This window comes from Panthera onca, chromosome B1 (genome assembly GCF_046562875.1).
Source record: "Panthera onca isolate mPanOnc1 chromosome B1, mPanOnc1 haplotype 2, whole genome shotgun sequence".
Classification (NCBI taxonomy): domain Eukaryota; kingdom Metazoa; phylum Chordata; class Mammalia; order Carnivora; family Felidae; genus Panthera; species Panthera onca.
This window is the reverse complement of record NC_138342.1, coordinates 128010960-128038740: the sequence shown is the minus strand read 5'-3', so window position 1 is coordinate 128038740 and position 27781 is coordinate 128010960. Positions and strand designations below refer to the sequence as shown.

General features: G+C 33.8%; 1 protein-coding gene across 8 annotated transcripts in view; it reads left to right on the top strand.

Annotated features, from left to right (window-relative positions):
• The window catches only part of LRBA (LPS responsive beige-like anchor protein), a 779818-nt gene that overhangs the window by 577883 nt on the left and 174154 nt on the right, over positions 1 to 27781 (top strand). For all 8 annotated transcript variants that reach the window (XM_060655634.3, XM_060655639.3, XM_060655638.3 and 5 more), the window contains 2 exons: positions 3847 to 3962; positions 8937 to 9049. In XM_060655634.3, the coding sequence (XP_060511617.2) occupies positions 3847 to 3962; positions 8937 to 9049 (229 nt within the window). The remainder of the gene's footprint in view (positions 1 to 3846; positions 3963 to 8936; positions 9050 to 27781) is intronic.

Below are 27781 nucleotides of genomic sequence, written 5' to 3'. Positions count from 1 at the left end.
TAAATGAGTCATTAAATACAGCCCAGGCTCCAGAGAAGGGGAAAGCTCCACTTCTTCAAGTGGAAGATACCAAAGAATTTATGGACATATTTAAAACTAGCACAGGGTATAACTCTTATGCAAAGAGGGCACCAAAATTGGCCTTTCTAGATTATAAGCAATAGTTGCTTTTTAATGCCAGTGAAGATTTTGATTGGATAGTTTTATAACTTAGTGAGGAATTTCAGGTTCAGGATGAACCTTACAACCTTAGAAAGGCATAGTAAATTTCTTTATGTAAATAGCTTTATTCATCAACTAATATGTGTTATCATACTTGGGAAATCTTAATGATTTTCCACAGTTAATGGAAGCTAGAAGTAGGTTAATTGATTAAATTAGCAATTTAAATAGATCTTAAAAACTTAGAGTGTGCCTGTCATCTAGCAGTGCACAAGATAGATACCATCTTACCCATGCATGTTTTAACAAATATGCAAACAAAATAAATGATTGTGTAAGTGACAGGAGGGATATAATTAGGGTGTTATAATAATGATTAGTGGAATAGAGATGGGATGGTTTGGATTAGGTGGTCAGAAATATCTTCCTGTGTGACTTTTAAGTTTTGATTTGAAAGAACAGAATCAGCTTACCTTTGAAAGAGGGAATAGCATATGCAAAGGCCCTGTAATAAGGTGAAGTTCCTTAAAAAACAAACATGCAAACAAAAGAATGTTTTAAGGAGTGTTGGGAAGCAGATATCATTGGATGTTAGTGATCTTGAGAAGAGAGGGTCAGTTCAGGAACAGGAATTTATTTTGGAAATCCAGGTGATATTTGGTGCTAATAGTGCAGTTGAAGAGAGACATTCTTGTTTAGAAATTTTGAGGACATACAGTTTGTATGACTTAGAGATTAGTTAGGTAACGAGGATAAGAGAGGGGGTGTCCAGTATGTTTTGCCAAGTTTCAGTTTAACCTGCTGAGTGGCATTTATTGATATTGGGAACAGTGGAGAAGAAATAGTTGTATATATATTTCCCTAAGGGTGGTGTTGGAGTTGTGGAGAGGAGGTGGGTGGACAGATTATGAGAAGTTTAGTTTTAGATCTATTGAGATTTAAACTCCTGAGAGATGTCCCTACTGAAATATTGAATGGGAAGTTCGAGCTCAAGAGAAAAGTATAGTATTTGGGAAACACTTAATGTTGAAAGACTGAATGCTTTCCCCTAAGATCAGGAAGGCTAGAATGTCTCTCATTTTCACCATTTCTATCAATATTATATTGGAGATTTCAGCCTGTACAGCAAGAAATGCAGAGAATGAGGGAGCAATTAAAGACATCCAGATTGGAAAGGGGGGAAAAATGTCTTTATTCCTAGATGACAAAAGAAATGTAAGATTTGTACAATTAAAACTATAAAATATGGCTGATAGAAATTAAAGACATATCAAATTAACGGAGGCATTCCATATTTATGGATCAGAAGATATTCAGCATGATTAAGATGTCAGTTTTCTCAGATCTATAAATCCAGTGCAATCCCTATCAAAATCTAGCATACTTATTTGGAGATATCGAGAAGCTGAAATGGAATGGATTAGAATTACCAAAATATTGAAACAGAAGAACAAAGTTAGAGGCCTCCCACTACTGGATTTCAAAACAAAAACTAACTATAAAGCCACAATGATCAATATGGTCTGGTGTTTATAAAAAGATAGGCATATAAATCAGTGAAATAAAATTGAGACTACAGAAATAAACCCTGCATTTATGATCAGTTATTTTTCAACAAAGGTGCTAATACAATTCAGTGAGGAAAGGATAATCTTTAAATAGTGCTGAGACAATGGATAGTTACATGCAAGAAAATGAACTTCAACACTTACCACACAGCATTCATAAAAAAAATAGCTCAAAGTATGTCATAGAACTATATTTAAGAGCTAAAACTAATTTTTTTTAGTATCAAAGAATTTATGATATAGGAGAAAAGCTTCATGACCCTGGAGTAGGCTAAGAGTTATCAGATTTGACACCAAAAGCATAATCCATAAAAGATAAAATCAAGAAATTGGATTTAATAAAAATTTAAAACTGTTGTGCTTTAAAGGATACCACTAAGTATATGAAAAGAGAAGCTATAGACTGAGAAAATGTTTGTACATAATGTATCTTATAAAGATCTTATATATTCAGAATGTATACAGAACTCTCACAACTCAATAAGTAACCTTAATGAATACAGGAAGAAAAGATTTAAATAGTCATTTCACCAATGAAGGTACACAAATGGCTAATAAGCCATGACAAGTTGCTCAACAATGTACATTAAAACTATAATAAGATACCATTTTACACTCACTGGAATGGTTACAGTAAAAAATATATACAATAGCAAGTATTGGCAGAGATGTGGAAAATTGGAACTCCATATATTTCTTGTTGAAATGGAAAACAATTTGGCAAATTTCTTTAAATTTATTTATGTATTTAGTTTTTAATTTGGCAAATTCTTAAGAAGTTAAACTAAACCCAACTTACAACTCAGCATTTACACCCTTGGGATTCTACAACCCCCCCTCCTCCAAAAATGAAAACATATGTTCATATAAAGACATATTTGTGAATATTCATAGTAATACAAAGTAGAATAATAATAAGAATCTAAAACTGGAAAAAATTTAAATATCCATCAGTTGGTGAATGGATTTTTTAAATGTGGTATATTCCATACTCATAGGCTGGAATACTATTCAGCAATCAAAAGAAATGAATTACTAATCACATGCTGCCACATTGATAAATCTCAAAAACATTATGGTTAGTGAAGAAGCCTGATAAAGACTTCATGATGTAGGATTCCATTTATCTGAAATGTCCAGAAAAGGCAAGTTTATAGAGACAGAAAGCATATTGATAGTTGCATAAAGCTAAGGATAGGAACAGGGATTAACTAAACAGTCACAAGGCAAGTTTTTGTGGTGGTGAAATGTTCTGAAGTACATTGTGGTGATAATCTCACAACTCTAGAAGTTTATTAATAAATCATTGAATAGTATACTTACATGGGTAAATTTTATGGTATGTAAATTATACCTTTGAAAATAACACTGAAAAAAATATAGTTACCTTGTCCTTGGTTCTAGACTCTAAATGTAATAATTAATCCTGCCACCTGTTTTCCACTGTTACTTAGTATTAATTGCATATTTTGTTACTTACATTGCATTCAGAAAACATAGAAAACTTGGTCTTCTATTACTAAGCTGTACAAAAAAAAATTATAGTTTCTCTTACCTTTATCCCACCCCATGAATACACACCTAAAGAGTTTAGAATCCTTCTTTCCCCTGTCATAAAGAGTATATAAGAATAATATTAAATTTAAAATGTACAAATGTATTATCTTTAAGAAAACTATTAATAAAGATGTGCATACAATTTTAGATACATTTCTCAATTACTATAACTCCTTTTATATCCGTAAATCAGTAAGTTGTTAATCATACTATTATTGATCAACACTTATGGAACCTAGATATTAATAATGGCTTACTTTGTTGGGATGAGTACTGGGTGTTGTATTGAAACCGATTTGACAATAAATTATATTTAAAAAATAATGGCTTACTTTAATGCATACAACATGTATCATGGACCTGTGGCCATTCCAAATCATGTAACCATTAACTGTGCATTGAAATATTTCTTCTATTCATTAGTATAACATGAATAGAACTTTTCACAGTATACAGATATCATTTTGTATATCAAATGTGTAGAATAAGCACAGATATTCATTATTTTATGATGTAATTAAGCTTAAATCAGTTCTACACCAAATTCTGTTTTTTGCAGGCGTATTTCATTAGCTAGTCCACGTCAGCTTTTTAAAGCTTCTAATATGACCCAGCGATGGCAACATAGAGAGATTTCAAATTTTGAGTACTTGATGTTTCTCAACACGATAGCAGGTAATCTGGGCTCACGTTTTGACTTATTTCAAATGATAAATTATTTTTTTGAATGATAGATTATTATTGTGATATTATTTTGAGTACTAGTATAAGTAGCTTACTTTTATTTTCCTTTTTTAAAGTTTATTTATTTATTTTGGGGAGGGCAGAGGGAGAGAGAGAGAATCACCACTGCAGAGCCTGACTCAGGGCTCGAACTCACAAACTGTGAGATCATGGCCTGAGACAAAGTCAGCCGCTTAACCGACTTGAGCCACCCAGGTGCCCCTTACTTTTATTTTCATTATTACTACATGAGTACCTTATCAAGAGTAATTTTGGTAATAGAGTTTATGGTTTTACATATAAACAGCTGGCTATTTGAATAAATTCAAAATGGGTGCACACCCATTATACTTTTTCCAAAAATATAAAATGAAAATTTACAATCTTACTAATATAGTAAGAATGGATGCATTATGGAATAGTAGAAATGAAAAGCCATATAAAATCTTAACCTGTTAATAACTTAATTATGAATATTATATGATGAAACAAAAATGCAACATGGAAAAAAGCAAACTGTGGGTAAAATATTAAGTAAAGGAATACTTATATTATGAGCCATATATGAAAATCTGAAGAGTAAATGGCTCTATGAAAGGTCTATAATCGTGTAGTATTAGTGAACATCACCCTTTGAAGCACTTACATTTGAAAGAGAGTAAGAATAGAAATGTGTCATTACTTTTCATTTGTGATAACTAGAATGAAGAAAACATTGAATGTATTTGTGTGACATTTGAGATTCACTTCAACAAACTGACACAGTTTGTATTTGAGGCACAAAGATACTGAGAGAAGTTATTTTAAGTATGTATATAAGCATTTACATGGTTCTATAGCAAAGGGGTATTCAAAGTGCTATGGGGACTAAAAGGGCAGAGAGAAAGGGAAATTCTGTTATACTCATCCAGTTGATGGGAGTAAGGAAAAAATTAGGAAAGATTTCATGTTCGTATAAGGATGGATTTTACTTTAGGGGCACCTGGGTGGCTCGCTCGGTTAAGCGTCTGACTTTGGCTCAGGTCACGATCTCATGGTTCATGGAATCGAGCCCCGCATCTGGCTCTGTGCTGACAGCTCAGAGCCTGGAGCCTGCTTCGGATTCTGTGTCTCTGTCTCTCTTTCTCTCTTTGCCCCTCCCCCACTCACATTCTGTCTCTCTCTCAAAAACAAATAAACATTAAAAAAATTAAAAAGCAAAGGATGGATATTACTTTAGCAGAGGTGGTAGTTGGAGATTAGAGGTGATGCCATGTAAAACTGAAGGCATAAGGAAGCATATAAAGATGGGAAAATATGAACTATAGCTAGAGAATGATTAATGGTATAGTTTATATATATGTATATGCATGTGCACATGTAAAGCATGTATTCGTAAAAGTATAATGAGAAAGAAAATTAAAAAGTTGTTATGGAGATACATTGTACAAGATTTTCTGTCAGTTTGAGGAGTTAGCAGCCAATTCATTGGGAAGCTTGCAAGATTTTGAACAAATAAATGATATTAGAACTCTATGGAAAATTAACTTGCAGGCAGAATGAAGGATAAACTGGAGTGGAGAGAAACTTGGCAGAGAGCAGAGTTAAGAAGTAATTGTATATAAAAAAAGGGGGCTTGCATTAAAGAGGTGACAGTGGGAATTTAAGGATTAAATAACATAAGATTTACAAGGTACAAAACATTTGACATCCAGATGACTGAATGTAGGGGGTAAATGGGAAGAAAGTGTTACAAAAGGCTTCCAGGCTTCTGGCCTGAATCATTAGGAAAATGGTGGTGCCATTAACAGAAAGGAAGTCAGAAAAGATTGATCTAGGGAAAGATGATGATTTTAATGTGTAGCTAGACATCCAAATTAAGATATTAAAAATATTTTTTAGAAGTATAGGTCAAAGAGGGTATTTGGAATTTGGAGATAGGACATGGAATTTCATCTGCATAGATTGGAAATCACCAGGAATTAGTTGAGATTACCAAGACAGATAATACAGAAAGCAGTGAGACAAGGTCTAGGATTGTTCTTGTGCATGGCAAGAAGACAAAGGGAAAGTTAGTAAAGAAGAGAATGAGTGATCCCAGAGTTTATAGACTCTGGGATCTATAGACAGAAAGGTCTTGGTCACTTGTATCAAATGTTATTAGAGAAGTACAAGAGAATTAATAATGAGTACAGGCGATACCTTTAGCTTTGGCATTTGGGAACGTGTTGGTTACCTTTGGGGTTTATTTTATTACTTTAAACTTTATTTTGAGAGAGGGAGAGAGGGGAGAGAGAGAGAGAGAGAGAGAGAGAGAGAGAGAGAGAGAGAGAGAGAGAGAGAATGTGACCTGGGGAGGGGCAGAGAGAGAGGGAGAGAGAGAGAATCCCAAGCAGGCTCCTGAGCCTGACATGGGGTTCGAATTCACAAACCATGAGATCATGACCTGAGCTGACATCAAGAGTTGGGCACTTAACTGACTCAGCCACCACCCAGGTGCCCCTCTAGGGGTTCATTTTAAAAGCAAACAAAAAAGGTTGATTATAAGAACTGAATGGTTGGAGATGAAATGAGAACATTAGATATAGATGATAGTCTTCTTGTATAATAGTAGAGAGAATGGATTAAGGCAAAGATGAGAAACCATGAAAGGGGGACAGAGAGAAAAAGTAACAGTGCAAGTTACGAGTGAGATAGGCTCGAGCTCAGGTGAAGGAATTACAGCTCACAAAGTATAAAGGCACTGTTAGAGAAGGTTGGAAGAGAGGGAGTATTATGGAAATGGGAATTTAAGGGCTCACATTGAAAAGTCTAAATTTTAGGGGCACCTGGGTGGCTCATTCGGTTAAGCATCCGACTTTGGCTCAGGTCATGATCTCACGGTCAGTGAGTTCAAGTCCCGCGTCAAGCTCTGTGCTGACAGCTCAGAGCCTGGAGCCTGTTTCAGATTCTGTGTCTCCCTCTCTCTCTGACCCTCCCCCATTTATGCTGTCTCTCCCTGTCTCAAAAATAAATAAACATTAAAAAAAAAAAAAAAGAAAAGAAAAGTCTAAATTTTACCAGTTTAAGGAGGTGTTCATCTCACAGGCAGTTGAGGAAAAGGAATGAAGAAAGATTGAACAATTGTGTTGGACTTAGATATTATGTAACTAATAACTGACAATATTTTTAAGTAGTAGTGAGAGAAAAAGTTAAATGGACCTTTTTAATTAAGCATGTGGTAAGTCAATGAATGCATAGATTGAATGTGCAGCAATAATTAGGAAGCAACATTTATGAAATAGTCTATTCTCATATAGCTTCTTTTGTGCCTAAAAGTGTTTTTTAAATATTTTCCCCAAATACTCTTTTTGAGGAATAGAGCCAATAATTTATTTTGGATAGTTTTTATATACCCTAGAAGGTAGGTTGGGTCTTAATGTTGTTTAAGATTTCTTTTATGCTATTATCTGTGATACATATAGGTTCTCATGACACTATGATACATTTCCCAAAAGGCAGTCCAGTAGGCATTTAGTAACTATATAAAGAATTAACCTTACTTAGTAAAAGTCTATTTGCAGTGAGCTGGTGCATACTCTTTTTTTGAAGATATAATAAATTTGATTACTTAAGAACAGACAAGATGATGATTTTACTAACATGTTTACTAACATCTCAATCAGAAGAAGAGGGAAATGGATGGAGAGAATAAAAATATACTGCTTTTTGCCACTTAGTTTGGTTACTTTTTTCTGGGAGAAATTAAAATTGACCAAAATAGGTAGTGACATAATGACCTCTGAATTAAAATTGTCCCAGTTATTCATGTTTTGTTAAGACTGTTTCCAGGTCATTCAAGGAAGAACTGTGTTACTCTAATAGTCCTCAAGATGAATAGAGTGAAATGAAGTTAAAAACATCATAAGGAAGGCTCAGATACCAAGCATCTGTGTGAAGAACTACTTTAATATTCAGCTCTATATTGATATGACATCAGCATATATTTGAGAAAGAGAAAAGATGATAGAATACACAATAAGAAAGGAATTCAAACAATATTAATATACTTGTCTCCCTTATATTTTAGTGGTGAAAGTCTGTTCACATTAAATCTAACGAAAAATAGGTTTTAGACTAGTAAATAGTGGAGCTGGGATTCAAATGCTAGTGTTTTGATGTTAGAAACAATGATACGATCCACTATGCTGCTCCCTAAAATAGTGATATCCAGAAAACTGCTGTATATAAGTAGCAGGGCTATCTCATCCTTTGTTTTATTCATAATTTTAATAGACCTAAATGTGTCATTGAATGTCATTAGTTTAGAAGAATTGTAGAAGAGTATGTGGCAGCATTTATGAGTGGGGGAAAGCCAACATTGATGATGCTGCACGTTATATTCAGAGGATCATAGAATTTGAAAGCTGTTGCAGAAATTTTAGAGTTATTTAGTACAACTCTCTTATTTTACAGATGACTAATGAATGTCCGCAGAGAATAAGTCACTTAAATTTGGTTGATTAGCTGCTTGATTGGTTGGCTAATTAATGGCAGAGAAAGGATTCTTGTTTTGAAAAGCTCTATGAGAATTGAAATTTTTTTTAAGGGTTGATAAAGAATATTTTGTTTGATGCAGGCCTTCAAGTCAGAAAAAAATAGTCAAGTGTATTTTATAAGAACAGAAACTTGGGGCCAGAGTATCTGGGTTTGAATATTATTTGACCATCACTAGTTACACGGTTTTAGGCCAGTTTGCAACCTTTTGTGTCTCGTTTTTTTATCTGTAAAAGGGGGGATGATAATTCTGTAGGTTTATTATAGGATTGAATGAAATAATACATGTGTAACACTGAGGACAATGCCTGGCACTCAGAAAGTTATGTTGTTCTTATTTTTAGTAAATGATATCCCTGAGTCAGTTTTATTTTCTTATTCTAAATGGAATGACTTCTCTCTCTCTGTCAGGACGGAGTTACAATGACTTAAATCAGTATCCAGTGTTTCCCTGGGTCATCACTAATTATGAATCAGAAGAATTGGATCTTACTTTGCCAAGTAACTTCAGAGATTTGTCCAAGGTAATTTCTCAGTAATCCTCTTAAACAGAATTGTCTTGCATATAACAATAAATTTGATTATCTTTAATTTTCACATTACCTTGTAAAAATCTTTTTATATAACTATAGCTTTAATATATTTATCTTTTAAATGTATTTTCACTTTCTGAAAGTGAAATTTAAAATTGAATTTAAAATTTAAATTTAAAACTGAAAAATTTGGAAAAATGGATGATAGAAGTTGATAAGTTAAAAGTATTAACACTTGTATTCCTTTTTCCATGTACATTTAGGAAGACATTATTCTAAAACATTAACTTCTTTTAAGGGTGTTAGTAATTGTTAACACATGTGAGTAAATAATGGCCACCTCTCACTGGCACTTTTATAAAAAGACAAGTAACTCTTCTGCACTTCTCCAGGTGTCACACCTGACTTCTTTGCTACCTCAAAATCAATCCTCTTTAAATCTAATTTTGAATTGTATAAATCCAGTGCTTGAACCTTTCTTGACTTACAGTAATTTTTTTTTACTTTATTAAAAAATTTTTTTTAATGTTTGTTTATTTTTTGAGAGAGAGAGAGGGTGTGAGCAGAGTAGGGCAGAGAGAGAGGGAGACAGAATCTGAAGCAGCTCCAGGCTCTGAGCTGTCAGCACAGACCCTGACACGGGGTTCGAACTCACTAACTGTGAGATCAAGACCTGAGCCGAAGTCAGACGCTTAACTGACTGAGCCACCCAGGTGCCCCTTGACTTACAGTTATTTTGACTGCAGAATAATTCTTTCCCAATTCAGTGTCTTGCTTTCTCTGCTTTTTATGTTGCTTTCCCTACTTTGTGAGTGAATGACTCTAGTCCTTTAGGTCACCCCCACATAGGACCATTACTGTTTTCCTTCCCTGATATACCACTATCTGCTTCTTTCATAACACCTAAATATTCTGCATTTTCCATGTCCTTCTACCTCTTTGTTTTGGTTCTTCTTGTCTCTCTCACTAAGCTCTATATGATAGAGTTCTTGTTCACCATTATTTTTCTGATGCCTTGCACAGAGCCTGCCATTCACTAAATGTAGTAAATAATAAAATATATGCGACATTTTCCCCAGGTTATAAAATATATTAACTGTATTTGATTCTTTAAATGTAAAACATGTAAATAATAAAGCAAAAGTTACTCCTAATGGACCACATATCAGTAAGGAATAATTACATTTTATATGTATACACTCATGTATATACACATTGACACATTCACCGTTTTTTAACTGTTTTCCTATGTCTTAGGTTCTTCAAGAACTTTCCTTTTCTGTCCTAGACTGTCAGTAAATAGAGTATTCTGTACCATCATTTTGTGATATAAAATAAGGTTATATGTCCTTTTTTTCTTTTAACTTTTTTTCATAGAGAATTTCAAGCATATATAAAAGTAGACAAATTAGCATAATAAATTTACATCTACCAATTACCCTGCTTCAACAGTTGTCAACTCGTGGATTCTCTTATTTTATTTTTATATTCATTTTCTTTCTGCCTTCTCATAGTACTTTGAAGCAAATCCTAGACATAATTTTATTCATAAATATTTCAATATGTACTTCTAAAAATGAAGGTCCCTTTTTAAAGAATAACCATAATACCATTTGCAAACCTACTAAGTATCACATTTCCAATTAAATTACAACTTTCATAATTCTTTTTAGTGTGTTTATTCAGATCAGATCCAAATAAGGACCACATAGTGTAGTCAGTTGATACTGATTAAGTCTTAAGTCTCTCTTAATTCTGTAGGTTTCTCTTTCATCTTTTCTTTCTATCTAATTCATTAGTTGAAGAAACATATTGTTTGTTGTATATATTTCCTCATAGTATGGAGTTTGCTTATTGCATCCCTGTGTTATAGTCTAACAGGTTCCTCCATCTTCTATATTTCATATAAGTTGGTAGTTGGGTCCAGAGGTTGATAGAATTCAGATTGGATACTTCATAGGAAGTTTTTGCCTTCTTCTGTCAGAGGGCGTGTAGTATCTTCTTTATTTCTCTTTTGTGATGTTAGTAACCATTGATATGTAATGCCTAGATTCATTGGTTCTGTAATGACTGAAAAATTATGATATTTACATTCTCTCACTCTAATTTCATTTGTTATTGGGGACCCATTCCCTTCATCTACTGTTAGGTTGTTCAGTGGTACATTGCATTGGAAAAGCAGGATAAACCTTTAAATTTTTCTCCTCTTATGCCAGCTTTTAAAACAGTGAACTGGTTCCTAACATCCTCCAGTGACACCTAAGTTTTTAAAAAACATCTTCATGGGGTGCCTGAGTGGCTCAGTTGGTTGAGCGCCTGGCTTCAGCTCAGGTCATGATCTCACGGTTTGTGAGTTTGAGCCCCACATCGGGCTTGCTGCTATCAGCACAGAGCCAGCTTTGGATCTTTTGTCCCCCTACGTCTCTGCCCATGCCCCGCTTGCACTCTCTCTGTCAAAAATAAATAAAATATTAAAAAAATAAAAATAAAAAACATCTTTATGAACACATAGACCTAAATGTATTTGATGTTTCCATCCATTGCAGTTATTATTTTCTCTGGTGTCCATTCAGTCATTTCTGTTTCTGACCACGAGGACCTTCTTTAAATTGCTCCTGAGTCATTTTAGTATAATCTTAGTAGTCTTTGATAACTTCATGCTGTCTTGTGTGACAAAGTGCTCCAGTCTTAACTCTTATATTTTCTGGCAGTTCTAGAATCATGTATTTCTTTAAGGAGTTATTGGGAGCCCTTTTAAAGGGAGATAATATCTGAAGACTAGTTTGGCCTATTGTGATTGTTACTGCTGGATTTGTCATTATTTCTCGGCCCTTTTAGAATGACTTGGGAAGAAATTTAAGATGAAATACATCATAAATTGAAATTGATTTCTCTAATTTAAATTTAGGATCTTATGTCCTTTAATGTATCAGGAGTCTGAGACCCTGCACCCATTTTTCAGATGGGCAGGAAATCCAGTCTTTCTCCTAAGTACTTTCATTCGTAATTTCTAGCAAAACCTAAAGAATTTTTATATATTTATCCAACCTAGAGGTTCTTTGTTGCTTCTCCCCTGCCTGTCTCTTGAACCAGTCATTCTAAAGTTCTCAGGATGCCAGACTTCTTGCTTTTAGTGCTGACTTATTCCAAGAATATGCCTAGTTCTTCCTTTAACTCTTGCAAGTCCATTTAAGGCCATGGTGAAGTATTTAAATAAACCTCTACTGATTACCCAGTCATAGCAGAAGTGCAAGGCTGTCAGTGATTACCATCTCAATCTGAGGATCACTTCCTTGTTTCTGCAGATCCCCATATGCAGGTACCAGTTCACTGCCATATTCAGTTTCTTTCACATAGAATCCAGGAGCTTCCACTTTTCCGGTATCAGAGGGAGAGTATTCCCTTCTTTACCCACCTCAGGATATACCCTTTTATGCCCTAGCATGATTATTATTAGGAATGTTTGGGAGTAACCTCTACTCTGGATCCATAGGATATAATGTTTTTTCACACAGTCCAGATAATCACGGTACTCATCAGTGATGTCAACACAAAGGTTAACATTTTCATTATGACAAATAGCGGTATTCAGTTACTGGCCACTTTCTCTTTGATTATCATACCTTCTGTCTCTATCCCCCATCTTTGCGATCGTCATCTGATCCTGTAATGCCTCGTGTTCTCTTTCACCTTTATCCCTTTGATGTTGCTTTTCCCATCATCTAGAAATTTGTACTTCCATGGTACTGTCTGTACATGTCTATTATAACACATTACATAATCTATTATAATTTTGACATTTTTTTTCTCTCTGTTCCCTCTTAAGGGAAATTATTAAATAGAAAGATTCCATTAATTTTTTTATCTCTGGTGTCTGGTATAGTTCTTAGAACTAAAAAATTATAGCAGTTTGTATATATATATTTTCACTTTAAAAGAGTTTTAATTTTCAAGAGAAAGTCTTTTTTTTGCAGATCATATCTGATAAGGGATTAATATCCAGAATATGTAGAGAACTCTTGAAACTCAACAAAAACACAAACAACCTGATTCAAAACCGGGTGAAGGACTTGGAATAGATATTTCTCTAAAGAAGATTTACAAATGGCCAATGAATACATGAAAAGGTGCCCAACATTACTGATAGTTAAAGAATTGTAAATCAGAGCCACAAATGATATACCACTTCACACCCATTACACTTGGTATTGTAAAAAAATATAAGCATAACATAACAAGTGTTGGTGAAGATGTGGAGAACTTAGGACTATTGTACACTGTGGATGGGAATGTAAAATGGTACAGTTGATATGGAACAAGTTTGGTGCTTCCTTAAAAATTAAAAATAGATTTACTATAAGAAGAAATAGCTATTCCACTTCTGGGTATATATTTAAAAGAATTTACAGCAGAGACTTGAAGAGGTATTTGTGTACCCATTTTTATATTCATAGCAACTTTATCTACAGCAGCCAAAAAATGGAAGCAATCCAATGTCAATTGGTGGATAAATAGGTAAACAGAATGTGGTATATACATACATACAACTCCTTAAGGAGTTAAGATACACACCACAAGATGGATGAGCCTTGAAGACATTATGCTGAATGAAGTAAACCTTTCACAAAAGGACAAATACTGTATGGTTCCACTCATATGAGGTATTTAGATTAGCCCTAATCATAGAGACAAAGTAGAATGCTGGTTGCCAGGGGATGGGAGGGAGGAGGGAGGGAGGAATGGGGACTTCTTTAATGAGTATAGAGTTTCAATTTTGCAAGATGAAACAAGTTCTGGAAATTAATGGTAGTGACGGTTGCCCAACCGTATGAATGTACTTAATGCCTTTGAGCTGTACATTTAAAAGTGGTTAAAATGGTGGGGGGGCACCTGGGTGGCTCAGTTGGTTGAGCACCTGACTCTTGATTTTGGCTCAGGTTGTGATCCCTAGGTCAGGGGATTGAGCCCTGCGTCAGGCTCCATTCTGACATTGGAGCCTGTTTATGATTCTCTCTCTCTCTCTCTCTCTCTCTCTCTCTCACTCACTCACTCTTTCTCTCTCTCTCTCCTGCTCATGCTTTCTCTCTCTAAATAAAAAAATATATTGGTAAAAATGGTAAATTTTATGTTCTGTATATTTACCACAATTTTTAAGAAAAGGTCAGCAAGGGAAAAAATATTAGTAAACTGGACACAAAGTAGAGGTTTGAAAAAGTGCTTTCATGTTCTGCTTTTGCTTCTCTGTGATCACCTTGAGAACATGCCTGGGTTAACCTGCTAGAAGGATGTGACTAACACATGGAGAATGTCTAGGTTGTACCAGCAGAGGCTATCTTAAGCCAGCCCTCAGCTGACTACAAACACATGACTGAGTATAACCAAGAGAACTAAATCTGGCCCAGAGTAGTAGAATTTCCCAGGTAACCCATTGACTATGAGGAATAATAAATGCAGAAATGGTTGTTTCCTGGGGTCTTTGTTTTTATTTTGTTTTGTTTTAGAAAAAGGAAAGCTTTACTTACATTTTGGTATCATATTTGTTATAAAACCCTGTAGTATTTCACTTGAATCTGTAGAACTCTCTAGTCTAATAATTGAGGACTGTGTATTAGTTTGACTTGTATAGTGAGTCATGCAGTAAGTCAGTAATAAAAACTTGCCAACTCTTTAATTCTCAGGCTATTATATCCTCTCTTTCCATTATTTGAATTTTATGTATGTAAAATTAAAAATCTCATCTTTGACTAATTTGTTAAAATGTAAAGTTTGCCTCACAAAATAAATTGCATTTAAATAAATAACCTTTCTAGTGTTCCAGAAAAATTGCCTGTGTAAAAATTTTTTAAACTGAGTCTTTCAGTTTGGACTTCTATTTAAGCACATAGCTTAAGATTTTTTTTGTGCTCAGGAGGGTTTTTGGTAGGCTCTTCAAGATACAGTGGGTAGTAAGATGGATTATAGACAGGGTGCATGTTTCTGTCTTGATAGAACAGTTACTAATAGTGATGAGTGGGAGGCTGTTTGGAAATTTCTGCTGAGGTTGTAATTCTGTCTTCTGCTATCATTGTACCTGAACAAGAGCTCCCATAACCCTGTTGCCTCTTCCTACCATTGTTCTTTGCTAACTTCCTCTATTCTCTGCCTCTCACCTTGGTTCTCTATCCCACTAAAAATCTTGTATGAACAGAGGAAAGCCTCCAGTTTTTTCTTCTTACTTTTTTTTAATGTACGCTATATTGTGTTTTTCATTATGAGAATTCATTAAAATAATGTCAGCAAAACGCTGTAGTAAATGATTTGCCAGCAAAATAGAATCCTTTTTTAAAACCAAATTTTATTTATATGTTACAGCTATTTCTAAGGAACTTGACAAATACTTTTGTTGGGTGGATAAAATACTGTTTTAACTAATGCCTTTGTAATTTATCTTCTGTACATGATAAATAAGTTTGTTTTTATGCCATACTAGATGACCAATAGTAATTTTGCTCTTTTTATTTTTTTAGATTTGTAAAACTGGTAGAGGGCCTTAAACTAAAAGGATTGATTTTGTTAGTCTATCCATATATGTCCATATCCACTATACATATAGAGGCATAAAAATATAATTTTGATGATTTAGTGCCTTTAATTATAGTAGTGGTATCCACTTTTATATTTTGAGAGATTTCGTGAGAGATTTATACTTTGGGCTGAGGAAAGAATATAAAGAATGCTTTCAACAAGAACTGAGGGATACACCATTGAATAGTGAACAGTAGTAATTAGCAGGGCTAGGAAGAAGTGGGAAGCTCTAACATTCAACCACATATCTTGTAACTTAGCAGCAGTAGTTCAAATGCTATAAAAGTCCTTCAAATTCAAGAAAATGGAATTCTAGTTCTAAGTGTTTTCATTAAATATTGATGGAAATAAGTGAATTTGGAATTAACTACATTATTTTAGGTGAAATAAGCATATTAGATTTTTGAAAATTGTGCTTTGCATGTGTAAAATAATAGTAACTGTCTACTTTATAAAAGTATATCATTCCTGTTGGCATTAAAATCTTCCATAATGTTTACAGTGTGATTCAGTTTGCAGATATCTGTTTATATACATACTTTCAGGGATACATCTCATACATAAAATGAGTTGTTTCTGTATTAATAATGATTATAAGAGAATTATATTAAAATTTTTCTCATAGTATGCATTTAGCAAACATTACTATTTGTTTAAATAAACTTGTGAAATCATAGAAAACATTCTGTGCAAAGTTTAATTTAAAACATAAACAGATCTTATCCCCATTCTTAAGTAGATTATATACCCTGACTGGCTTTAAAATGTATTGAATTATTTATGCATACTTATGTCCATTTAATTTCCTCAATGCTGTTTTTTAGAGGAGTTTTAGCAGCTTTGATACAATGCTACAATTTTACTTGGTAATTTCTTCCACGTTGCGCAGGGAATTTTCTTTCTGAAACTGAATTAATATAATCAACAGCCTTTCTTCTGTATTATTTTTCTGATCATTCTTTGTGAAAGGGTTAGAAGGAAAATGTAAAAAAAAAGTCTTCTTGAAGGTATAAACTTTTATTTTATGCACAATATCTCCTTGTAATAATTACAAATTAGTATTGCCTGTTGAGAAGATCAAATAGTCTGAAAATCTGATGAAAGTTAATTTTTTTTTTTGTATGGATATATTGAGAAGGTCCTCACTTAACATAATGGTTTAATCTATTCTTTCAAAGCTGAAAAAAGGTAGGAATGAATTTTGAAGCTGATTTTTTTCCTTCGCTTTCCCAGTTATTTCATTGCTAGTGTAAAATCCTGACTGATGGGGAAAAAAAATCCTGACTGATGAGAAGACAGATCTAACCATGCATAGACTTTGGAGTGACATTAATCTATATTTTACAGAATACATTGATTTTTATATTTTGACAACCTTCTTGAAAGAGATAAGAATGAACATTTTCTTTTTGTCTTTTCTATATAAGAAATTATAATTAGGACAGGAATATATTTACAAAATGTCATATCACAGAAACAAATTATGATGGCAGAGTGTTTCAGTAACAGGGCTCTCTTTGTAGATTGGGAAGATTTTCTTTACCACTGTGATTTTTTTTCCTTAATAGGGGATTGATTGTGTAAACCAGTTTTCCAAGAGAGGAAAACCCAGATGATCTGAGGCAATTATTTCTCTTCTAATTGATCAACATAGTTATTTTGGAATATTTAATATGTATATGTACTGTCATCTGAATACCTGTTCCAAAAGATGAGTTTGTTCTTAGATTGAAATGCAGTTGATAACCATTAACTTCCAAATGAAAACTGCACAACTAAGAAAGAACATGCCACCTTATTGTTGTTAATTAATTTTTATTGAGAACTTACTTTTTGTCAAGCTCGTATTTAAGAATGTTACATGTGTTAACCCCCACAAAGCCCTTGTAAGATAGGTAACGTTACTTATTGTCTTTTACAGAGACAGGAACTGAGGCACTATGAAGTTAAGCAAGTTGCATAAGGTCACACAGGTAGTGGGTAGCACCAGAATTTAAACACTAAGCCAGTGGTTTTCAAACTGCAGTTTACAGCTAACATTTTAAAAAATGAATAGAAAAAAATTAAAGATAATAAATAGAGAACAAAAAACAAAAACCAAATAAACAAACAAAAAACAGAATCAGACCTCCACTGTAGAGAACAAACTGATGGTTGCCAGAGGGGAAGGACGTGGGGGGTTGGGCAGATACCAAACCTGGGATGGTTTGGGTGGTGAGTGGGAGATACAGGCTTGCAGTTATGAAATGAATAAATCATGGGGATAAAAAGCACAGAATAAGGAATTCAGCCAGTGATACTGTAATAGCAATGTAATGGGAGAATTGGTAGCTATACTTGTGGTGAACATGGCATAATGTATAAACTTGTCAAATCACTAAGTTGTACACCTGAAACTAATGTGATATTGTGTGTCAACTACTCTCAAAATGGATAAATAGATAGGTAGATAGATTTTGTAGAGAAAGAAATGAATAAAATTACAAAGTACAACATGAGGAAAATATCAGTGTGCATTATGTATGAATCTTCTGCTTAAGCTGTTTGTGTGTGTGTGTGTGTGTGTGTGTGTGTGTGTGTGTGTGTGTACGTGTACATGTGTGCACTGGGTTATGGTTTATGTGACCTATTTCTTACTATAAGTTTTGGCCCAGAATGTTTGAGAAAATACCACAGTGTGCTATATTGCTTCTACATTTGCCATCAATTTCTGAGTCTGTTTTAATGTTATTTTGTCAAGTTGCCTTTCACCTCTCATGCTGAAATACAAGGTAAAATGCAGCCAGCATTCTATGGCTTTAAAGAGGAAAGCTTTTCCAAATTGTTCTTCTTAGTGTGCTTGTCCCAGGTTATGCTCTACGCCTTTTTTGCCTAAGCCTGTTTTATGAAAAAAACTGAATGTTTGCTTTAAACTATTGAATCCCTGATGTTATAACTTGAGTATTCATTTATTTTTTTCTTTTGTTTATTGAATAATATTGTGTGCCAGGGACTCTTCATTTCTGGAAATCCAAAAGAATAAAATTAGGTAGTTACTCTCCTACTAAAAAATAAACTGAAGGTTGGGGTGAAAATGAAGAAATGGCCAAGGTATAAGCAAGTATTTTATTTTTTAATAATTAAAGCTTACATTCTTAAAATGATGGAAAATTCTAAGAGAGTTTGAGGTAGAGGGAAAAGAAAATTAATCATCCATTTTTCAGCTTTAGAGTGCAAGCACAATATGAGCTGTTCTTTAGGTTCAGAGTGCAGAAACAAGAAAAGTAAATATTAGGGGGAAATGAACTTGCACCACAATTGCTTGATTCTTCCTTGCAGTGTAGGATTCTAAGGAGAATTTACTCTTACCATATCTTCAAATTGTGGTCCAGGCCCTAATAAATCATAGTGGTTTTTTTCCACCAGGATTGCATATGTTACAATGCCATACCCATTTACAACTCTGTTGAACTAACAGCTTCTGTTGCCCTAATCTGGATCAAAATGTTTCTAATGAGTAAATTCTCAGGTAATTTAAGAGAATTGAATGACAATACTCTCTTGAATTTACTTATTTGCTGATGAGTTGCTATTATTTGTCTGTAGCATTTATTGGCTTTTTCTTCTTTCTCTCTCTCTCTGTTTAAAGCAAAAGTAGGTGATTTTCTCTGTCTCTCATTTATCTTTTACCATTTTGTTGTGTATTTTTATATGTGAGATATGTCTCTCTAACACACGCATTTAATATACAGCATTCATCTTGACCTGGAATTGACTACCGACATTTAACTGTTGTTGATCAGACAGCACTTCTTTATCTCTTTAAGTTTTAAGTGCTGTTTCTGACGAATGCCAGTCCTTTTAGTCCTGCTCTGTAACAGATATACCAGGAATCAGTATACCATCTAGATGTCACAGAGGGAAAAGAACACTCTTTTTGGAGGCGAGGGGAATATTGTTTAAATATGATAGGTGTTACAACCTTTATTTTAACTTATTAGGCTTCAGTCAAAACAAAGGAATTCAAAAGTTTTTAAAAACCTTATGATATTACAACAGCAAATATTGGATCTTAAAGCATTTCAGTAAAATGTAAATACAGAGAAAGAAATTAATTATCCCATGCTCAGATTTTTCTTTTCTTTCCTTTCCTTTCCTTTTCTTTCCTTTCCTTTCCTTTCTTTCCTTTCCTTTCCTTTCCTTTCGTTTTCTTTTTTTTGGCTGATAAAATATGTTTAAAATATTTAAATCTTGGTATCAAATATGGATGCTGTAATGTGCCACAAGGATGTTGAGGAGTTTGGTATAAATTATATTCTTGCTTTGGAGAGTTTACAGTCTAATCAGCAGAAGAATTATGTGGGGAGAGTTTAGAATATTATTTGATTTGGATTGTGAGGGAAGCCCTAGTAGGTGCCTTCCTATGTAAACACACATTTTACGTGTGCTATCTTATTTAATCTCCTCAACAGTACTATAAGGGATGTGTTATTATCTATATTTCACAGATAAGGAAACTAAGATATAGTGAGGTTAAGGAACTCGCCAAGGTCACACATTTTCCCAGTGTTAGGCTCTCAGATATGTCCATGTCAGTGAACTGGTAGGCTTTAGGGATAAGTGGAAAGAATATTTTAGATTGAATACTTGCATTTATGTCCACTTGTTTCCCCAAATCCAACTACTCTTCCCTTTATCTTGGCATAAGGGACAGAGGTGTACTTGTTAGAGAAATTATACCAGATAAGTTTCTGATTTGAGAAAACCAAGAACAACAGAGGAAGGGTTGAAGGGAAAGAATGGAAAACAGGATGAACTGAAAGCTTTAAGTACTGAATGTTGAAGGCCCCCAGACCCCTTTTGCTGTCATGCTATCAGAACTCTGGCAGCCAGGCTTATACCAGCCCCACCCTGTAAGACAGAAGATTGTATTACTCTTTGGACGTATTGACTGGCTCAAGAGAAAAGACCTAAGAAATGTTAACGATTTAGAGATTCCACTTGGAGCCCACCTGATTTCTCTTCAGTGAAGTCTGCCAGCTCACAATGCTACTTAGGCTTGATGTACTACAGTCAGCTCTTTTGTGCCTCGTTCTAAAACTGAACATACATCCAAGTGTTAGCAAACATTTAAAGACAGTCTCCATTGTCAAAGATGACAAAGACTAAAACAAATAGAAAAATGAAAGAAACCAGAAGAAACAAAGACAATTTAGGAAACAGAAGAAACCTTAAAAACAAAATCAGAATAAATATCCTCACAGAGGTAACAGAAAACTCAGACATTAATAGAGAAAGGAAAATGATCCTATAGAAAGCAGAATGTTAGGGCAGATGGTTTTTAAAAGACATCAAAATGATATAGGAAAATAGCCTAGAAAGATAAAATTAGAGGACTAAAGTAGGAAATCTTTGGATTTAGATAACACATTATGTCAGTCTGCTTTCATTTATTAGTAAGGGACGTTTCTCAATTACTTAATTGGTAGGAGGGGTGGTCCTAGATAGCAAACAGCTATTTAAATATATTTTTATAGGTAGTATTATATAGTTATTTATGTGATACTGAAGAAAAATTTTCATGGGTACACTGATCTTTTTAAACTTTAATATGTGTTCAATGTGATGTATTTAGTTTAAAATATGGTTGTGCAACTCTTCCCTCAAAATGTAAAATAAGTTCAGCAAAGTGTGAAAGGTATATATGGAGAGAGAGAGAGGTTGTGGTGCATTTAGAAGATTTGCTGAAGTTTCGTTTTTAAATCAGGAAAATAATACTTTGTGTGACTTTTTAAAAAATTTACACTTATTAAGTATTAGCACTCTTTAGAGCAGATTTGGTTTTCTACTAGAAGCTACCTTTTATGAGAAGCTTTCAAATGACTCTAACAGAGGTTAACCTTACACTTAATTTAAGCAGCCTTCAATGACATTGTTTTTTAACATTAGTCAGAATATGATAAACTGAAGTAACTGAAATGGATTGTGGTTAATATTACTGTCAGGGTGATGAATAATCCTGACATACACCAGCAACACACTGCCAGTCAGTAATCCTCAAAGTTAAGTATTTATTCTCTAATCATCCTAAGTTACTGTGGTGTGGAGTGACCATTTATTATTATTTATAAATGAATTATTTTATTTGCACAGCATTGCCAATTTTATCCCTTACTACTTCCTGTTTTCTTAGTTTAGTGCTGGGTGTGCTAACTTGGGTAGATTCAGAGGAGGGAACATGTATCTACCATGAATTTACATAAAAATTGTTTTCAAAACACCTAGAGTTTGGGTTGTGTAAGTTTAATAAGTACTGGTTTATAGTAGCAATAAGGTTGATAGTAAGCTATACTTCTGATTTCAGGGTGTGTGTGTGTGTGTGTGTGTGTGTGTGTGTGTGTGTGTTTATGGGGAGTAAATGTAAGTAGGAAGACATTTTAGGAACCTGAATATTTGTAGTTTTCTTTATATACCTGTATGTGTCAACTTTCAACTTGTTATTCTTATATTTCCCTCTGATCATCAAAATTTATTTTATGTGAATATGTGGTATGTTTTGGGGGGGCAGTTTTTTTTTTTAGTTGAGGTATAATTGACATCAAACATTCTATCAGTTTCAGGTATACAAAATAGTGATTTGATATCTGTATATATTGCAGAATGATCACCATAATAAATCTAATTAAACATCTGTAGTGTGCATTTTATAGTGGGTAATGTAGTGTCTTTTAGTCACATGTCCACATTCTTGTCCAATTCTTTATTCCCAAAGTCCACTTATTTAAATTCAACACAAGTTTATGTTGAATAAATGTGCTTACTCAAAGAATTATTAATTTGCCAACTAAGTTTTGTAGACATTATTCTGAGGACTGTGCCAGGAACAAACGTGGATGCAATAGTCTCCACTTTTTAAAGTTTTATAACTGAATGTATGTTATGTATGAGCCATTTATAGGAGAATAATATAATCAGAAATATTTTATTTCTGTATGACTTAATTTTAAACGGTTCCACTTTCAGAAAAGGATTTTTTTTTTAATGTGAGTTCATGATTTATGATGTGAACCAACTTTTTGAAAATGGAAAAAGGGTAAATTCTGAAAACAAAAAACACTGGCCTAGTATAAAAAGTAAAATGATGATTAAATAGGTAAATTTTTTAATGTTAGGAAGAAAAGAAAATCAGTAGTTTTACTTAGAAATATATCCTGTAAAACTATATTAACTTCTTTTCTTTAAAAATGTGTTTTGATTAAGTTAATAAATTATGGAAGTTATAGATGTAATGTGACATATCTCAGCAAATTATTTGAAAATCTGAGTGATACCTTTCTGATAATTAGGCAAGATGATTAAAAGACATTAATAGTGTTCAGAACTGTTCAAATCACTTATAACCCTATTGTTTAATGGCTTTATAAACTTAAGGTATTTCCTTATTGTTCCTTTGTTGTACTCTGTTCTAGGCTCTGATTTGTTAAACAGTTTCACTAATATTACAAATTGATCATACAAATTGCTTTGCAGTTAATTAAAATAAAAAGCTTTTTAAAAAAATATTTACTGATTTTTAAGAGAGAGAGAGAGAGAGAGTGAGCACGAGCAGGGGAAGGGCAGAGAGAGAGTGGCACAGAGTATCCAAAACAGGCGCCATGCTGACATCAGTGAACCCAATGCAGGGCTCAAACTCATGAACTGTGAGATCAGGACCAGAGCCAAAGTCAGATGGTCAGCCAACTGAGCCACCCAGGCACCCCATTAAAATAAAAAAAAATTTAGATAATTTTGGCAAAATCGAATACCTGAAATATTTGAATGAAGTACAAAGAAATAATATAAAGTTTTGCATTTACTCTTAGAAATTTCTAGTACAAAAAAAAACAGGAAAAAAGGATAAAGAAAAGTCAGTGTTAAAAACTATAAATGGCAGTAGTCTTGTTAATGGGAAGGAATATAAAAATGTGGCAATTTTTACTAAACTATAGATTCTGGTGCTCTCAAGGGGACTGTTCATTGCAAGAGGTCTTTTGATTCACATATACATTATATATACAAGAGACTGTCTTACTGGAAAGTTAAAGCTGATGATTTAGATTATTTAGTTGACTATATGCTTATTATCAACCAACAGTGTTTTGGCTTTTCTAAAAACAAATTGGGTCAAATATATTTGTGACTCATATTGTGACTCATATTGTGACTTCTGATGCAGCCTAATTTTTAAATTTTTTTTAATGTTTATTTTTGAGAGACAGAGAGAGAGAGAGAATGTGTGCATCAGCGGGGGGAGGGGCAGAGAGAGAGGGACACACAGAATCTGAAGCAGCTCCAGGCTATTAGCTGTCAGCACAGAGCCCTACATGGGTCTCGAACTCATGAACCGTGAGATCATGACCTGAGCCGAAGTCGGATATAACTGACCAAACCAACCAGATGCCCCACTAGCAGATGCAACCTATTTTTAATCTATAATATATTATAAGGGTACAAGGTAAGGGTTGAAGTTCAGTTTTTACAAATGAAAGTCCAATTCTTTCAACACTGTTTCATGAAAAGACTGTTTTCTCATGAAATGTCTTGGCACCTTTGTTGGAAATAAATTAACTATATATGTGTGGGTCCATTTCTAAGCTTTGTTCTGCTCAATCATATATCTTTTCTTATATCAGTATCACACTGTCTTGATTACTGTAGCTTTATAGTAAGTCATAAAATCAGGTCATATGAAACCTCTAACTGTACTCTTTTTTTCAAAATTTTTTTAGCTTTCCAGTCCCTCTATTTTTTCATATAAATTTTGGAGTCATTTTATCAATCCAGCTGGGATTTTTATAGGGATTATATTTAATTGGTTAGGCCATTTTTGCTAAGAATGCTATATATAAAAAAAAGACAGTCTTTCAGTCCATGAATTTGATTCCATTCATTTAGGTTTTCTTTAATCTCTAATGTTTTGCAGATTTTGGCATGCAATTCTTGTACATATTCTGTTAGTTTACCCTTAAATTTTTCATATTTTTAATAGGTATAAAATTTTCAACTTCAGTTATTTATTGTTTGTATACAGAATTACAGCTGAATTTTGTACATTGACCTGTATTTTGCAATGTTGCTAGACTCAGTTATTTTTATTGGCAGCCTTTTGTAGACTTTCTGGGACTTCCTGCATACAAGAATATATCATCTCTGAATGAACACTTACTACATTATGGAATATTGACTAGAAGTGTTAAGAATGTCTTGTCTTTGGTATTAGGGTAAAAGTATTCTTTTACCTTTTTGTATATTAGCTATATGGGTTTTTCATAGATGCCCTTTATCAGGTTGAGGAAGTTCTATTTCTAGTTTGTTAAAAGTTTTATTATAGTTGGATATTGAATTTTGTCAGATACTTTTTCTGAAGATAATCATATGGTTTTTCTTCATATATTAAAATGATAAATTTTATACTGGTTAATTTTGGATTCATTCCTAAGACAAACCATATTCGATCATGATGTATCATCCGTTCTAATAAACTGATGGATTTGATTTGCTAATATTCACTTACGAATTTTTGCATCTGTGTTCGGGAAGTATATTTGTAATGTCCTTGTCTAGTTTTGGCTTCAGGGTAATGCTGGCGGGATAAAATGAGTTTTGAAGTTATTCCCTCTTGTTCTCTTTCCTGGAGAAGATGGTGTAGAAATTAATTTCATCCTTAGTGGAATTCATTAGTGAAACCATTTGGTCCAGGAATTTTATTTCTGGGAAGGTTTTCTTAAAACTTTGAATTAAATTAATAGATATAGGGCTATTCCTGATACCTTTTTGTTCTTGAATGATCTTTGGTAGTGTGACTGTCTCACAGAATTTGCTTATTTCATCTTTTATGCTTGATTTTGGTAGTTTGTTTTCTTTCTTTCTCCCCTTCCCTTCTCCACCCCCGATCAGCCTGGCTTTGTAGTTTATTTATTCTTCTGTTGCTTTTCCTGTGTTCAGTGCTCTTTGCTTTTTCTCCTACTTTTCTTCTTGATTTGGATTTAATTCCTCTTCCTTTTTTGGGATTTTCAGGTGAATGCTTTAATCTTTTGATTTGAGATTTATTTTTCTTTCTGATGTAAAAATGCAATGCTACAAATTTTTCTCAAAGCATTGATGTTACAAAGCCCAACAAATTTTTATATATTGTATTTTTATTTTTATTTCATTCAAAATATTTTCTAAATTTCCTTGTGACTTTCTCATGGATTATTTAGAAGAGTTTCCTACCCCCCACCCCCCACAGGTTTGGGGATTTGTCAGACATCTTTCTCCTGTTGATTTCTTGTTTAATTCCATTATGATTGTTGAACATACTTTGTATGATTTTTATTTTTAAAAATGAGTTGAAATTTGGTTTATTGCTCAGAATATGGTCTATGCTGGTTATTGCTCTGTGTGTACTTGAAAAGAATATGTATTCTGTTGTTGGGTAAAGTGTTCTATACATGTCATTTACAACCAATTAGGTAAAATTGGTTAATAGTGTTGCTCATATCTTCTATATTTTCACTGATTTTCTACATGCTGTATTGATTAATGTAAATGAGAAGAGTATTGAAGTCTCCAACTACAATTTAGATTTGTCTGTATGTTTTTTTTATTTCTATCAATTTTTGTTTTATGTATTTGAATCATTTGTTTTTGGTACATATTGTGAGTTGAATTGTGTCTCTCAAAATGATATATTGAAGTCCTCACAAGTACTAGGGTACCTGTATATATGACCTTATTTGTAATCAAGTTAAGATGAGGTCATTAGAGTAGGCCCAAATCCAATATGACTGGTGTCCTTATAGGAAGGTGAAAACACCATTTAAGACAGACATCAGAGGAATAAATACCATGTGGTGATGGAAATAGAGATTGGAGTTAGGTTGCCACAGTCCAGGAACACCTGGGGCTCCAAGAAACTGGAAGAAGGGAGGAAACATTTTCCCGCTAGAGGCTTCAGAGAGAACATGGCTCTGCCAACAAGTTGATTTTGGACTTTTAAACTCCAGGACTATGAGACAATACATTTCTATTGTTTTAAGCCACCCTCAGTTTGCGGTACTTTGTAACAAGAACCCTAGGAAACTAATTTCAAACTGTTAGGTTTTCTTGATAAATGGTCCCTTTATCATTATATTTGGTAATATTCCATGTCCTGAATTCTTTTTTTTTGATATTAATATAGCCATGGCAGCATTATTTTATTACTTGCAATATTTTTTTCTATTAATCTACCTTAAAATTTACTTATTATTTTCTTAGCTGTGTCTACTCTGCTCATAAGGTCATCAGAAGAATTCTTCACTTCTGATTTTTGTTTGTTTGTTTCTAGCATTTATATTTGATTCTTTTTTTTATAGTTTCCTTCTCTGTTGCAATTTCCCACCTGTTTGTGTAAGTTTTCCACTTTTTCTGCTAGATCTGTTAGTATGTGAATTATAGTTATTTTAAATAACCTGTCTGATGGTTCCAACACCTATATTATCTCTGAGGCTGGTTCTTTTGATTGCTTTGTTTCTTCACAGTGGGTCATTGTTTTCTTATTATTTTAAGCATCTCATAATTTTTGGTTGAATTAGAGACTGGGATGTGAATAATATTTTATGCCCAGAAATATGGGTGCCTTTTCTTATATCAGCAATTTGTGTGGGGAGTTCAGTCCATGTAGACAGTCGGTGAGCTCAGTTGGGTTTCTTGTCATCATTGTTACTTCTAGTGTAGCACATTTTCACAAATTCCTTCAGTTCTTCCATTTGAATTTGTCCTTAGCATGGGCCCTAGGGTGTTAGAGATTTTGTCTCACTGCTTCTGCTCTACTCTCTGGCAGGCCCTCAATGCCTGTGCCACTGAGGACTTTTTCTCTCTCCTCTGTTGCCTTTCCCCAGAGGTAGATGGCTGTTGCTCGTGACCCAGTGTAAGGCTTATGGTCGGGGTAGGGCAACTTCTTCATTCCCCTGATCCAGCATCACTCTGTGATGAATGCTATGGGTTATTCTCACTGGGCCTTCTCAGTGTTCTTGCCCATACTCTGCATGACATCCAGACCCTTTCTTGTGTTTGTGGTAGGTCTTAGGCCAGAGAGATTTTCTCATTCCTCTTCCAATAATAGCAAACCTGTCTTTTGGACCAGTGAAGAATCCTGGCTCAAAGATTTTCCCCCTC